Source organism: Metopolophium dirhodum, chromosome 1 (genome assembly GCF_019925205.1).
Source record: "Metopolophium dirhodum isolate CAU chromosome 1, ASM1992520v1, whole genome shotgun sequence".
NCBI lineage: Eukaryota > Metazoa > Arthropoda > Insecta > Hemiptera > Aphididae > Metopolophium > Metopolophium dirhodum.
Window position 1 is genome coordinate 9,636,850 of NC_083560.1, and position 16,688 is coordinate 9,653,537.

Sequence of the window (16,688 nt, forward strand, 5' to 3'; positions counted from 1 at the left end):
AATAAAAAAAAAAAATAATACTAGGTGTATTGTTCTATAATATTAAACACTATGGTTCATCCTAGGTACATCTTCCTGGCTGTAGTCTGGAGGTGAGGTTGGTGAACTATAGTTTTGTGGAACCGAGTACCTTGAAGAGGGGTGCACAGGTAGATACTGTTGTGAATAGCTGGGATAGGTGAGAGAAGTTTGCTGACCAAAATTGTTTGGATAATTATTGAATTGGTGAATGTTTGCGTTAAAATTCTGTGAGTGGTCAATAGGAGGGTTTAAAATATTTTTTACTGATTGCATGAATGCTATTTTAAAATCGAGTTTTTGGTTATCATTCATTTTTTTGAATTCTGGAAGGAATGATAACAAGAAAGCTTTATCAGGATCCATGTCTTCCGAGCGTGATTGTGTGGGTGGGTGTTGCATAAGGTGCAGTAAATTTTGCTGGAATGGGGTAATCTTTTGTTTTTTATTCTGAGGCCCTGGTGTATTCATGCTGTTGTTTGATGGTGGAGGTGAAACGTCGGAAATGTCACCAGCGTCAACAGAAATTTCTATTTCTGGATCATGGATGATGGATGATGATGACATATTACCTGTTGTCCTGCAATTTTAATAATAATGTGAATGTTAAGAGAAGAATTTTGTTCCCAAAATGTATTTTACTTACTTTCTTTTTTTTAAAACTGGGTGTAAAAATGATAGTACATCAGCATAAGCATATTTTTTGGTAGGATTTGCTCCACTACCACTTGGTGTACTATTTTTTTGTTTAATGTCTCGAGCAAAATTGTCTCTGATATTTTTCCATTTTTTTTTTAATTTCATCGACTAAAAAGTATTTTTGTATATAGATAAATAAGGTTAACTTATAAGAGTTGAAAAATTCTAAAATAAGTAAATACAATTCTGCAGTCTTGCAAAGTATTCAAATAAAAGTATTCAAATACTTTTGTCTTTCCTTTGCGTCGAACTAAATTTTTTGATGTGAGGCAATGAACAATTACTGATACCCAACTATCTCCATAGGATATTAAGTCGTGGGGCAACCCCCACCCCACCAATTTTTAATCTAAAAAATATTTACACAAGTTATAATATTTACTGCATTAATAAAATATAAGTAAGAGTCACCACGAATAATGTTTTTGAATTATAACGAAATAATGAATATCGTTAATCTTCGTTTAAACATCTAATTTCTTCCAAGTTTTAACTTAAAATTAAGACTATACAAGAAAACTGTGATCGTATATTTTTTTAGATTATTTAGAAATTTGAAGTATCTATTTATAGTTAATTTTTGAAGTACAACAAAATATCAAAAATCGTTAGAGGAGAAACTATTAATTAGGGGTTGAATATCCATCGTAAGAAATTAAATTTAAAATGATTATACAAAATGAATGTGACTTTCTGGTTAACTTTTCTTTGGTAGGCAGACGAAAATATTTAAATTTTCTCAATTTTAATGCATTTTGTTAAAGTTATAACTTTAGACGCGTATTAAAAAAATATATAATCCAAACATCATGAAAAACACCCCTAATGAAATATTTTTTAGAAAATATTATTAGGTACTACCTACTCTAAAAACTCTAAACATAATATTTGATTTTGAGAAAAAAACATAAAATTATATGATATTACCTATATAATATAATATAATTTAGTATATTATTTATATTATATTGTATAATATGGAAAGTCATAAATTATTTCAGATATCTGTCAGTTGGAACAAATTTTGTGGCGTTACAATATGAATTTTTGTTGGGACGAAGCACAATAGGAAATATTGTTCGATAAACCTGTCAGGTCTTATGGAACACTCTACAGCCTGAAGAAATGCCAGAACCTAATCCAGACCAATGGACAGAAATAGCCAATAAATTTTATTTAAAAACCAACTTTCCAAATTGTGTAGGGGCAGTCGATGGCAAACATATTCGTTGTATTAAACCCATTAATTCCGGATCAATGTTCTACAATTATAAAAAGTATTTTTCCATTGTATTAATGGCTGTAGTGGACGCAGAGTATAGTTTTATTTCAATCGATGTCGGTGCATACGGTAAGGAGGGTGATTCTACAATTTTCAAAAATTGTCCATTCGGAAAAAAACTATATTCTGAACTATTGAATCTACCAGCACCTGTTTTTCTCCCAAATACAGACAATTTTCCTCAGCCTTTCGTGGTAATTAGTGATGAAGCTTTCGGACTACACAAAAATCTTTTAAGACCATACCCTGGAAGAGGTCTCACACAAAAAAGAAAAAATTTTAACTATCGTCTATCAAGAGCTCGAAGGTACGTAGAATGCGCTTTTGGAATACTCGCAAATAAATGGCGTGTTCTACATAGTGCTATTCTAGTTGAACCCGATTTTGCAGACGACGTTATAAAAGCATGCTGTATTTTACATAATTATGTTAGACGAAGGGATGGTTATAATTTCGAAGACACCCTCTCAAACTCTTTGGAAGACATTCAAAATGAAAATAATTCTGGAGCTCGTCAACAAGGATTAGATGTTCGAGAATATTTTGCTGAATATTTTATGGATGCAGGAGCAGTTCCGTTTCAATATCAATTTGTTTGATTTTTTTTTACTTCTAAGTTTTTTTTTTAATATAAGATCAAAATTATAATTTTATATAATATAATTATATATTAAATATAATATAAAATAAATTCAGGCGATCATATTTTACAAAAATAAGTAATTTTTAAACTATTGTTAATACACGTTCGACGCCGGTATCAACACGTTGTCGACATGCAGCAACCTGCTCGTACTTCACTATTTATAAATTTACATTTACATTTCATAGATCGTACAAATTTAAAATATTTGTGTCAGCCATTCAAAAATTACGTACCTATACTTATGTTTTGTTTTATTTAATTATTTTAAAAGTAAGTATTATTATTATTTTCTTTATATAATATATTATTTTATTATAAATTGCATAGAAACATAAAAATTAATTATGCTTACCGTAAGATTCTTGCTCCTTGTCAGAAAATGTATTCCAATTTTTTAATACAGCACTGGCCACATTTCTCCAGGCCTTTGTTTTGGAGTGTTTGTCCATATATTCACTACTATTAATATTCCACAGGCATTCTTCTTTGTCCACTTCGTGGATTAAAATATCAATATCAATCATATATTGATATATTTTTTGTTAAATAAATTAACTCGACAAAAAATCAATTAGTCAATTTAAAAACTAAAAAACTGGTAAGAACAGGTAAAAAAACTGGTTTTAAAACGCGTCGTAACCGCTTTGGTATGTCACATGCCATATAAAACAATGTGTTACGGTTCCAAGCGTCAACGCGTTCAAAACGCAAAACCGCGACAGGCAGCGGTGTCACGCGGCAACGCGCGTCAAAACCGCGCTAGTCTGTCGCACTTCATTTACATGTATGCATTTCCATCCCGCGTTTTCGACGCGCAGTGCTCGCGCGTTTTCACCGCGCGTCAAAACCGCTGTAGTGTGTCGCGACCCTTAGGAAGAATAAATACGCTGGTCCACATCAACTGTGTTTCAGTAATATTTATTAAAGTTTCCTCATAATAAAGTTGTATAACAAAGGTAGGTATTTAATAACAAGTTTGATTGATGTGTGAAGAGATATTTTTGATTTAACTATTTGAGATTCTGAGCGGAGCAATAAATGTATTGATTTTACAATTATGTGTTTTTTATTTTTTTTTGTCTGTCACCAAGGTAAGTGTAAGAAAAACTTCTTCAATTTTCTTCAACAGTATCTTGTTTGATGAGAAAGTGAATCTAGTTGGTGTATTCAGAAGGTCAAAATTAAAAATTCCCAATCGTTTTTAAGGATAAATATGAAATATTAGATATAAATAGTATTTATATATGATATGATAATATTGTTTTATTGTTTTACAGGTAAAACTTGATTTATAAACGGTAGATATAAATACAATTAAACTATATAAAAAAAAAAATGGTACACAATGGTGTTTACATATAATTTATTAAACTACAGAATAGGGGTTCTAATTGGACTGCACACATTAATATACAAAATGGTTCATTGAGCATAATATAATTTGTAGAGGATGTAGGAATGTGAAATGGAATGTGTTAACCGATTTGGCGAAGAGGAACTTTACAATTAATTTGTGATACGAGAGTTGGTAAGTCAATCGTGCCAAACATTAGACCATTAACATGTTGACTGCCATGCGCCCGCTGGCGGTCACACAGTATGTATCATTGGCACACTAAGTATATTTTAAGGTGTCATTACAAATTTGTATATAATATTGTTTGAAAAAAAATTATAATGATTTCCGCTATGCCACGACACTTTTTTAGTGCATTATTGTAGCGTTATGGAAAAGTTAAGCGGGCGGTCATATGGCGTATAAATAATAATAAGGTGCGACCGCCGGTGTCTGTAAAAATACTGTTGTATCCTAGTACTCTGCAGATGCCGGCAGCAGCATGGCAGTCAACATTTTAATACATTTCAGGTTTGGATAAAGAACGACGATTGCGTGCGAGGGAAGAATACGCTGGTTTGCTACAGGTATCATTATCATTGATAAATTATATTGAGCTGCATAAAAATGCATATTATAATATATGTAAATTACATTAATAGTTAATACATTTTAAAAAATACTTAGATACAAAAACTAAGGCTTCCTTATCATTCTAAATATTTACTTCCATACAATTTCATAATTCTTAAAACTTATGCATTTTTATTATTTGGAAGTACTATGGAACTATGACCATCTCGGTAGTGTAGTACCCATTAAGCGAGCACTTCAAATAAAAAATTTCTTGTTTCTGAGCCATTTTATGATATGGATCACCAACCTAAAAATGTATTAAATTACATGAGATAATTAAATAACAAAATATCAACAATACGAGGAGGGTTGAAATCATTAATTTGTTTATATAAACTAGATAGTTTTCAATTACATCTAAAATCCGACATTTACCTACAATTTCAAGCAATGGTTTTTATAATAGTTTTGTTTATCTGCAGTACTTACAGGGTAATACAATAAAGAGCTTGAATATATTCTTTTAATATTGAATATTACTTCGGTGAATTATGTATATTATGCTCTTGGATGATAATCGTTCTTTTACAGAGTTTAATGTTACTGGATCATAAGCCACTTCATAGAAATAGAGATCCTAAAAATGATATACAATTAATACAATTATTTTGGTAGAAATATTCAACATCTGGTCAGAAACATATAGAAGTTTTTATAATAAAAAGAATACAGATAATAAAAACTCACACAATATTTAAATGAAAACTCTATAAATTTAAAACTATTTTTCTCATTGCCAATCAACTCTAATGATATGCATATTCCTCGGTTTTTTTTATTACTTTTATTATTATGACTATTTTTATCAATATTTAATTATTGCATCTACACAGAGTAGATTTTTTTTCTCATTTCTATGAAATTATTTAAATACCAAATGTTTACCCATTATATTATTTAACAAAAAGAGTGTTTACCTGTTAATTTATAAATTGCTCAAAGTCAATTGCAAAAGATAAAAACTACAAATATATGTGAATGAGCGGAGTAGATATTTAAGTACGAAAGACGAAAACATTTAAGTTATAAGGATCCATGATGAAAATGATTTAAATAAAATAATATAGATAGGATGTTGATTATTAATTGTAAGTTTATCTTTCAAATATATCATCTTATATTAAATGAAGTTTATAAAAAAAAAAAGAAAAAAATAATCACTAAAAATATCTATTGAGTTATTTAAATGTCCGAGCGATAGTACCTCCACTTGGTTTTTACAAAAATCTTCAGTGAATTTTGAAGGTGGAATACAGAATTCCATCTATAATTTTAAAACCTTAAGTTTCCTTACATAAATTTCTATTTGTATAAGGTCAAGCTTGTCGTTGGCAATTTCCGCTTCTACCTTCTTCTTATTAGCTAAGCCTTCATAACCTGAAAATAACCAGTATGTTATTACTCATAAAATGCATAACTACATTAATTTTGCTGTTGTCAAAAATTATACTTCCTTAGGTATAAAAGTGAAAATGTGATTTTATGGATGCATGAGTACCAAATCTAAATACCATTTCATCATGTTTATTTGGGAAATTTTTGATTTTAAGTAACAATTGGTTATAACTTATAAATTATTCTTAAAACTGGAGAATTTAAAAGTACAAATTTCTAAATAAATAAATTACAGTTTTTAAGAAAATACAATAACATTTTAGACCCAAGTTACAGAAATAATAATTTACTAAGCTATTGTTCAATCAAAAATAGTAATTTTTATTATGTTTACACTTGACTGATTTGGTAAAATTTTTCCCAGGTTATAGGTATCTTTATTTAAATTAAAAATTTAAACAGCAAATAAAAATTAATTTAATATTATTTATCTTAGAATTGTATTACACATATTTTCATCAAATCCAACAATGGTTTTTCTGTTGTATTATCAGTGTTAAAAGTGTTAAAAAATGTAAATTAACTTATATGTCAGTATCACGATTATATACTCAGGTTGGAACACGCCGTATATTGACCCATAATAAACAATAACCCCGTTTCATGTACAGCGCTAGCTGTATGTTCTCCGCATATTAACTATTAATTAAGGTTTTTATTGGTATGTAGCCTGGAAGGATACCAAATCAAATTGTGAGTAAAAATGAGTAAAAAAAAACTTGTAGTTCACAAATTTTTTTTAACTCAATTAATAATTATTTTTGAGGTACTATTTATTGCAATTAATATATTTGTTATATGCTATATTATGTGAAATGTCATAATCTTCAATTTTTGTGGTTAATTTGTCCGAAAAAGCATTATTTTTGCCTAAATTAGAAAAATAACAGAAAACCGTACATATACCTCAATGTTACAGTAGGGAGAACGTACAACTACCGCTGTTAGTTCGTTATTACACCGTTTCTAGTCACGCGATAAGATTTGTGTTCCAACCTGAGTAGATAACCGTGATCAGTACCATAACATTTTAATGGTATTATATATCTTCGCCCTAGTTGAAGTTCCAGGCAATCCAATGCCTTAAAATAGTGCTGAATCGTTTCCAATATTATCAAGTGACAGGTATCATCAAATCAATTTCATCGTACTGACACTTCTTACCGCCTCCTTTTCCAATAAACACTAAACATAGGTAACTATTTTATTGTCACTCATTTCCTAAATAATAAACTAAATGAAATAAAAAATTATATCTATATAGGTATTTACTAAGGTCCGACATACAATCCATACAGCTTGTCTCTGGTAAACTGCCACGGTCGATCAGCACAGACGAGCTAAAATTATTGGGCAATAATGTGAACACATTTTCAACGTTGTTTGTGGAGTTGAAACTGCCGAGCAACACACCTTTCCTTTCACGGATTGCGTTTAACAATGCCAGTTCACTTTGGTTTTTTAATTAGGTACTTCGTCACTTTACCAAAACGTGAACATTTAAAATTCAGAGTAGGTAAAATGCGAATAAGTTTAAGATATTACGACGATCGGAGTATCAAACGATGATAACAGCTGTTAATAGCACAGAATAAGACAATTTAACAGTAAATGAAATAAAATGCAAAAGAGATAACAGCTGTCAGATAACATGATAAGAAATTTAAAAGTGTTTGTGGGAACGTAATAACAAAACGTTCGTACATGAATTGAAAAGTATACAATTCTCGATTGTGGAATGAAAAGGAAAAGTGCCAAGCTAAAAATTGCAAGTTGTGTCGGTGGAACAGGCTCACAAGTATTTCCTACTCTTCCGTTGGGTTTTTCTCGAATTTTCTTACGTACAAACCTTTTACGAACACAACGAAAACGAAATAAACCGATTCAGTTAAGCCCCTTTTGAATTTTAGACAGAATAACAAACAGATTTTGACTTTGATTAATATATAGATAATATAGATCTAATTTAAATTTCCAATATACATATTACATTTAGGTTTTCTCCGTCTTACAAGTGCGTAACATAGCAAATTAATACAATTTAGTACATGTTCGCGTTCGCAAATCGTCGCAGTCTTTTCCTTTGGATTAAAAAGCTGTGTGCGCGTGAATCGCCACATTTTTATTATACTTAGGCGCAAAGGTATTATTGTATAATTGTTCAGTCTTGTGAGCCATAAGGGCTAGTTATAAATTATAATATACTTATGGGAGGGTGTGCTAATCGCCAACAATATTATTATTACGCAGAGTGGGCCACTAGTATTATATTTTGTTTATATTATTATACAGCACAGGATCAGCTGTGAAATAGTGAATTTATTATTTACTAGCTGATCCAGTGCACTTTGTTGCCCGTTAAATGTACCAACTCTATATGACTCAAACTTTGTTCAATTCGTTATTTAATATTCGGTGTATGTTGTTCAAAATTAATCTTAACGTTGCCCAGAATAAAAATTCTGATTCGCAGTAGTATATTATCAGTTAGGCAATCTACCTGCGGTAGGTCACGGACCTCGTGGAGTTTGTATGTGAGTGTATGATTTAACTCTTAAGTATCAAAGTTATACCAAGTTTGTCATTTTTACTTAATTCTACCTATTAATAGTAATTAATACAAAATCCTAACCTAACCATACTAAAATCCAATGAATAAAAAAACCCCGAATTTAACCCTTTTTAAATTAGCCTATATACTTCTCAGAGGTTTAATCTACACACAAACATTCGTTTATATATTATATATATTGACAAAAAATGATAATACTAATCAACAAACATGCCCGATTAACAAATAACAACCAATATAAAATACACTATTATTATTTTAATAATAATATTAATTTATTGTTTTCTGGACAACCCTTATCATTTAGGGATATGAAAAATTAACAGAAGCCGATTCTCAGACCTACTGAATATGCATATAAAATTTCATAAAAATCGGTCAAGCCGTTTCGGAGGAGTATGGTAACTAACATAGTGACATGAGAATTTTATATATTAAATATGAATATTATTATGTATGTAGATCATTTTAGTTATATTTATTAAATAAGACAAAATAACTATCTTATTCTTTAAAATCCGATTTATAATTATAATAATCAGTTCAATAAATTTAATTTTTTTAATATTTTAACATATTTTAAACTTAAATAAACAATAATACATATTTATAATATGCCACAGAACATATACCTAATTATATAATATTATTACAATATTCTATAAATTACGATGCTCTTACTAGTTAACTTTTCAGTAGGTATTAGTGTATACAGACTACAGTAATCAATATTGTATTTCAATAGACACAGCATAGAATAATTTAAATATTTTATGTACCTGCATGTTAAGTTATTTTATACTGAGGCAGGTAGATACCTAATTACTTTGAATTGACCCATTATAATTATTCTTTTTTTTTATAACAAACTTGTCCAAAGTATAGAAATAAAATAAGTAGGAAATTAACTTAAGTTAACAGAATAGGTAACTATAATTAAAATATTAAATGATTAATGTTTGTTATTTCTACAAAACTAAAAACACGTTATAAAACTTGGGACACACATTTGTCATTCAGAAGAAACATTTTGATTTTCTGGGGACACAGTATTTTAGCCCCTGTTGTTGAATCATCATTACTTACTATTTATTTTATTCATAACCAACAGATAAAAATGTGTAGGTGCCATTATAATAGTTGTCAATATAACCATTATTTATTGCATCAGTTGAGTTTTTGGGCATTTTTAAATTATACTATATTATACACGCATAACTTACTAAAAATTGAACTAATGTAAAAAAAATACACATACAAACACAGATTACCTTCAAGTTTCATAATAAATCGATTCACTCTAATTCTTAAACTAACTAACCGAGCTAAACATGTTCTCCTGGGAGTAAATTTGCTATGTTACGCACTTGTAAGACGGAGACAACCAATGTCTGTGTAGCAGGACGCTAAAGGTAGTTGAATGTATGTCACTTAGATACATATTATATTGGCGTATAAAATAGATTCCAAAAATTGAAATAAATTTCTTTAATTCTAAATAAATACTCAATATTATATTCATATTTTGTTTTATTTTTTCCATGCGGGTGTGTAATTAATGCATATTATTTTTTACAAGTTGCATATTTTGAAAACAAGTATTGTTCATTTTTGCAACATCAAAGTACATGGTTTAGAAAAAAAAAAAATAAGTTGCAAGCTCTTCCAACGAGTATATCATTGAGACAGATGAGCTGAATTTATATTACTAGTGTATTATAAAGAAAAAATTTTATAACATTAGATAGTACTTTAAAATACTAAAAAAAGAAACCTAAACAACGTAATAAACATTTAAGGTGTAGGTAATTACATATCTATAATATTCTCTACATTAATACTGTGCTATAAAAATTAAAAATATGTGTGGGGGTATGGGACAATCAATGTGACTAATGCGGGGTTCCACGAAACATTTAAAGAATTAATAGTAAGCTAATAGTCCCTTAAACAAGATTTATTAGCCCATGATTAGTCCATTAAATTTTAGAGAACCATTAAATCTCTTAAATTGTTTATGCAACCCGGCGTAAGAACATTAAATTTTACTTATAAAATATGCTGTTCCCATGAAATAAAACAAATTATGTTATACTTATGATGAAGATTGAAGTTTTGTTAAATCATTTTCTAATATGTCTGAAGTAGTGTCAGTCAGTAATGCGTTAAGAACAGATTTGGGGAGGTCAATTTGTGATATTCCTAAAAAATAATGAAACAAAATTTAGTATAAGTTATATGAGATTGTTATTAAATCTTACTAGCAGCTTCTGCCATGAATAGATTTTTCAAAAATCTTAATTCTTTTTCTAAAAATTGTTGTTTTTCTACAAGTATTTCATTCTCAGCTCTTAATTGGTTCAAACGTCGCAATGCCTGTTGTGCGCGCATTCTACTATTAACTCGTCTTCTTTCAACTGCCTGATTAATTAAAAAAAATATACTATCAAACGCTGGGAAAATTGTAATACAAGAGTTTAAAAATACCCGATTGTTCTCAACCCGATGACGTTGATTATCGTCTTCATTGTTATCGTCTTCTTCCCGTAACAGAGCTGATGGAGCCATGTTTTTATTTTCTTAAATTTTACGAGCCATATCCCGCGACACACACACTCAAGTAATTCTAAACAATAAACAAACAAAACAATAAATTACTAAAAAAAATACAGTAAGAGTGGGACGCCAATATCACAGTGGTAAAAAATCGTTGCAAAATCAAAATAATTGTTTAGAGAATAAAATGACAATATTATTGTAACTTCGAAGACACGGGAGAGAAACGAGTGTAGAATGTAGATGTCTCTAGGACACAATATTGTGAATCAACATAAACACTAACCTAACCCAACATATTAATTATTGGATCATTGACAATTATTTATATATTTACGTTGTAATCGGACGGCCGAGCTGAGGTCAAACTGGATGAAGTCCAGCGAACACGCTTCCTAGAACAGAGCACCCAAATCCGGTGTTGAGAGAATTCTGCAACCGAATAAAATATTTTCGCTGATTCACGAAATAGTATCACAATTATTATAACGGCGAGAGTACTGACTTTTGTATAAATAAAAACGATTTCAACATAATATCCATTCTGTGGTTGTGTGTTAGTATGGGTTTCATGACAATCCGGTAACAAGTGGTTACAACATCATGCCGATCGCCATGCCACAATATTGGCCGCCCGCAAATTTCAAATTGTCGTCTGGTGTGACGTGGGGCATCTGTCGTTATCGGCTATAGATATAATATTATACAACAACTAGATAGCCATCTCCTTGTTATCGAAGTCGGTCGCCATTTACAAAGTGGGCAATGTCTACGAAATAATATTATTACAGTATGCATGCGGGGACGATCTCAAAAAAAAATCATAGGTGGGTGTATTCTTCAAAATTGCCGACTAGAATTTGAAATTCAACATTTTTGTCAACTATTAAGTTATTTTTAGTTACAATATGCTATACATTTATAATTTCTTTATTACCCCTTATGTTCCAATGTATGTTTAAATTAAATTTGAAGTTGAAACTTAGAAATACCTAACTTATTATATTCAATTTATATCAGAATGAAATAACATCAACAGACATAATATGAAATAGTTAATAATTATAATTCATCACTTATTATTATTGTTGCCTAATCATTATCTACATTATAAGAATCGTCCTCTTCTATCATAACCTATATAAATATAAAATAATCTCAATAATTGTATTTTCTTAAGATGTAGGTAGGTAGGTAACCTAATTATTTACCAATGGCTTTAATCTAATAATTAAAAAATGTCATTCAATTTAATAAAAAATATTAGATTCTGAGTGATATGTATAATATTTTTTATATCTATATTAATTAATCTATATTTCGTATATTATAAAAGTGATGAACCATATTATGTAGATATAAGATATTTTAAGCCCTTGAAATAAACGGGGTAGGTTTTAAATGAAAAATTACAGTTTAAAACTCGTAGTGCTTTCCAAGCCTTGTACCGGAAAATAACTTGCGAAGTAAGCACAAAATTATTAAAATACCGAATAAGGTGTACAACAGGAACAGACTGTTGTCAACTACAGAAAGTTGTACGGATATCAAACACACACATTATATACGATACAAGATAATCGGTAATCTTCGTCTGTTGAGTGTTTCTTTGAAACGCGATTATCACGTATTTTGGATATTCCAAAAAAAAATGTATATAGGTACTCTCACTCGATAACGTATTATAATCACCCGCCTCAACCGTCGCCGCATGCTATTAGATCATATTATACTAAACCCACATTGCTTAAATGCGATGACGGATGAAGGAAATGGACGGTTTATCGATTTTCTACTGTATATTATATGCACGGTATAATATTATTAGGTATATCATTACAAGCATGCGTGTTATGTTATTATGAGCAGTTCATTAGGTTTTTATCTTGTGCCGACTGCCGCCGATTCTCGCAGTCTCGATGTACTTTTGCGTATCCGCTCCGTAATACCCATTACGAAAATATTGAGTTAAAACAATATTAACATTTAAGCAATTTATTTAATTTTCCATTCCTCGTCATAAAAAAATTAGTTTGATTCAGGTGAAAAAAAATTTCATTTTGCCGACTGGGGGGGTGTAACCCCCCCCCCCCCCCCCCCACCACCACTCATGAACAACCATCGGTTCGTCCCTGTATGTATGTATAGATAAATATATAATATTATGTATATAAGTAAATGTAAAATAAATGTAAGCATTGCCTGCTTTATAAATGGCGGCTGATTACAACATTGGTCACAACTGTAGTATAAAGACGGCTATCTAGTTTTTGTATAAATCTATGGTTAACGCACTTGCCACCCAGTGCCTCAACTACCGCAGGTGCTGCAGGCGGTGCAAGGCACCGCCTAATGGGCCTCACAATGTATGCATGTATGAGGGGGGGCCTCGGATTTTACCATTACCTACCATGCATAATATTATAAAACAATTGTAAAATCAAATATAAGAATTCAAATAATTCAATCATTTTGAATTTTCGTGTATATAAATATTAAGTATACACTATACATAGGTCCTATTTCATTGGCTCAAAAAAAAAAAGGAAAAATGTCAATTTTTATGCAAAATCGATTTTAGGCAAATCGACTTTGGTTTTTGGTGTAACTGAATGACCGTATAGATACATGCAATTTTTACTGAATGTGTATATTATCATTTTCTACACACCGTAACATTTTCAAAATATGGCACTCGTTCAATATGCTATCTACCGTAAATATTTTATCTACCGTAATTTTATTATAGTTTAGTATGATATCTACCGTATGCCCGTATGCTGTATATTAATATATTATACATACTTTATCATTTTGCAATTACGATTTAAGATTGAGCTTTCATTGAAACCCCAAATCATATTATATTTATATTTTATACCTTAGTAAGTTAGGTAGGTTAGTTTCGTGCAGGCACGTAGTCAGAAAATATTCACTAGGTGGGCCAATGTTAGATGGGCCCCCTACCTAAATATATTACCTTGTACAGTTGTAGGGGTGTTCGACAGACGAGTTGACGACCATAATAATAATATAATTCTATATGAAATATGAATCAATATAATGACAATACCCTTACTCAAAAGTATTTTAAAAATAGACATAAAAGTATACAACAGTCACTGTCTAGATAAGATAAGAATAACATGACATGCTAGTATACTATAATAATATGGTACCAGTGTTGGGCTTTAAATAGCAATTATTTCCTAATCAATCGTTGACGATATTATGATTTATAAAAAATAAATTATCACCGATTCTTAGTAGGAACAGAATTTAAATGTAATACAATATACATATTTTATTCCAGAAATGGACATGGATTGAATTTAGTTACGTAACTTATTTTAGATTCTAATTAAAACCCGATATATTTGGTTTTATTTGTGTAATATTTAGACAATATTAAAAATTTGAAATTTCATTTAAATTAAAAGCCCCCGTATAATAATGGGCCCCTCTGAATACTTTGGGTGGGCCAGCCTACGGCCGGACACATAATAGGGTGGGCCTGGCACACCCTGCCCCCCCCCCCCCCCTTAGCTGCGTGCCTGGTTTCGTGTGTGTTTCTGTTTCGTGTCGATTATATACGTGTTTTTACTGTGATTTATTTATTATTAAATATTATTTAATAATTATTATTATGAGTTTGTCAACTATGAGTTATTTACATCGACACATAATTCAAAATGAAGAGATGTGCGAAATTTTGTTAAGTATACGAGGTTTATTACCAATCGACCAAACTTGTACAAAAATTAAAAACCAAGCAATTTGTGGTGATGAGTTAATAAAAGTTCTGAAAAATAGTCGAAAACGTGATTCGGAAGGTAATATTTTGAAAACAATTTATAATCGATGTACGAAAAAAGGATGTCAAACATTTTATTCCATACAAAATATAAGATATTAACGGTAGATAGCATACTAAACCATCAAACGTGCGGTAGATAGCATATTGAACGAGTACCCAAAATATTTTGACTTATTTTGAGCGGTTTACGGACATTTTCAGTTTCCAATTTTTTTAGTTTTTTATTCTATACCTAAATATCAATAAAATTTGTTGAGTAAAAAAGCTTGAAAATTTAATAGAAGTCTCCTATAATATATTGTTTCAAAGACAGATGAAAAATATTAAAAATCCGTTTTTTCTATTTAAATCTAAAATTTGAAAATGTATTACAATATTCCTCATTAGTTTTTTTAAGTTTATAAAAAAAAAATGTCTGCAAGCAAACCAAATAAAATTTTTATGAGCATTCGAAGTTTAATTTTACAAGATATGATATTCAATCGATTTCTCATGTAGTGATTTTGTAATTTTGTTTTAATAAAACAAATTTATGTATATACATGAAAATTTCACTGAATATTTATATTTTGATTTTTTATACACCATAAGATGTTAACTCTTTTTGAGCTGTTTACGGACATTGTCAGTTTTAAATTTTTTTAGTTTTGTTTTCTATAATTGTCTATAAAATTTTATTTGTTTGGTAAAAATGCGTGAAAATTTAATACTAGGCTTCTGACAAATAGTTACAATAGAAGTTAAAACATATTAAAAATACATAAGCACAATTTTTTTGATCAGTTTTTTAAGTTCGAATTTTGACAAAATTTATCAAATTTAAAATTTAATAATTATTTTGTACTTAAAAATGTATAAAATGTTCAATTTTTATAGCTAAGGATTGAAAATTTAAAACAAGGTTCCGCGTAAATAAGTTACTTATAAATTACTTTATTCACAACAATATCATTAAATATACTTAGTAAAATTATATGCTGACTAAGCGCGTCTTCGCTCAGAATCGTTTTTCTTATATACAATGGTATTATAACATTGAATTCAAATTTAACAGAATCCATTATAGTCACCCACTTGTAACCTAATGTACAGCAGAGTGACACCCACTTGCCCACCTTTTTTTAATTATACAGTGGTTTTTCCTATATTTGAATGTACTTTAAGGATTCATTCATTTGTATCTATTTTCAATTTTACCAACTTTATCTGTCACGGAATTTAATAACTGATTAATTTAAATATTTAATTCCTAAGATAAAAATATGTATGCCATTTATAAATGTAATAAATGTGCCTATAATAAATAAATTAATTTTGTTATATTAGTATTTACTATTTTTTAATCAGAGATTTAAGATATAATATTATAATGATATTATATTATTTGAATATTATAGTCAAGTGCAGTTAGACATTGTTTTATTACATTAGTTGCAATTATTACTAAAGAAAAATGACAAGTGGGTAAGACACTTTTGTTGGATACATGAACTCTCAAAATTCCTGTATCACTGTAGTTTATGTCTTAAGTACATATAAGAAGAAATCCATTACAATTTCCGGGGGCTAACATTTTATACATCAATGTGAGCAAAGGGCTTGGTTACCAAACGGCACACACAGCCAAAATAACTTAATTATTATTTTTTTTTTTGGGAGGGGGGCTTTTGGTATATTTGGTGGCTAAGCCCCCCCCCTTATTTACGCCAATGTTACAGTAAAAATTAAAAG

The 16,688-nt window shown here is 29.6% G+C and overlaps 2 protein-coding genes and 1 long non-coding RNA gene across 6 annotated transcripts; 1 reads left to right on the plus strand and 2 right to left on the minus strand.

Moving 5' to 3' along the window:
• The first annotated feature begins 1,842 nt into the window (after positions 1-1,842).
• On the plus strand, positions 1,843-2,598 carry LOC132948993 (uncharacterized). Its single transcript, XM_061019768.1, has one exon. The coding sequence runs from the start codon at positions 1,843-1,845 to the stop codon at positions 2,596-2,598; it is 756 nt and encodes a 251-aa protein (XP_060875751.1).
• Positions 2,599-3,911: 1,313 nt separating this feature from the next.
• Positions 3,912-8,055, minus strand: LOC132935739 (uncharacterized). Of its 3 annotated transcripts, none has more exons than XR_009663321.1 (5): positions 7,300-8,055; positions 7,034-7,197; positions 5,822-5,994; positions 5,047-5,194; positions 3,912-4,864 (listed from the first exon to the last, which is right to left on the minus strand). It is a non-coding gene; the product is annotated as an uncharacterized LOC132935739 (long non-coding RNA). The 3 variants fall into 3 exon arrangements; XR_009663322.1 differs by having other exon boundaries at positions 7,034-7,233; XR_009663320.1 differs by having other exon boundaries at positions 7,285-8,055.
• A 2,084-nt stretch (positions 8,056-10,139) lies between these two features.
• Positions 10,140-11,804, minus strand: LOC132936507 (CCAAT/enhancer-binding protein gamma-like). Of its 2 annotated transcripts, XM_061003241.1 has the most exons (5): positions 11,646-11,804; positions 11,478-11,572; positions 11,072-11,210; positions 10,846-11,005; positions 10,140-10,786 (listed from the first exon to the last, which is right to left on the minus strand). In XM_061003241.1, the coding sequence occupies exons 3-5, from the start codon at positions 11,150-11,152 to the stop codon at positions 10,680-10,682; spliced, it is 348 nt and encodes a 115-aa protein (XP_060859224.1). In that variant the 5' UTR covers positions 11,153-11,210; positions 11,478-11,572; positions 11,646-11,804; the 3' UTR covers positions 10,140-10,679. The 2 variants fall into 2 exon arrangements, with proteins under 2 accessions (XP_060859224.1, XP_060859225.1); XM_061003242.1 differs by having other exon boundaries at positions 11,478-11,804.
• Positions 11,805-16,688: the final 4,884 nt, after the last annotated feature.

What these genes read in the sequence shown, in the direction of transcription:
- LOC132948993 (XM_061019768.1), top strand. Translation starts at nt 1,843, where the DNA reads ATGCCAGAACCTAATCCAGACCAATGGACAGAAATAGCCAATAAATTT.
- LOC132936507 (XM_061003241.1), bottom strand. Translation starts at nt 11,152, where the DNA reads ATGGCTCCATCAGCTCTGTTACGGGAAGAAGACGATAACAATGAAGAC. An exon ending in ATCGGGTTGAGAACAATCGG is followed by an intron (nt 11,006 to 11,071) that starts GTATTTTTAAAC and finishes TTAATTAATCAG; the next exon opens with GCAGTTGAAAGAAGACGAGT. An exon ending in ATTCATGGCAGAAGCTGCTA is followed by an intron (nt 10,787 to 10,845) that starts GTAAGATTTAAT and finishes ATTATTTTTTAG; the next exon opens with GAATATCACAAATTGACCTC.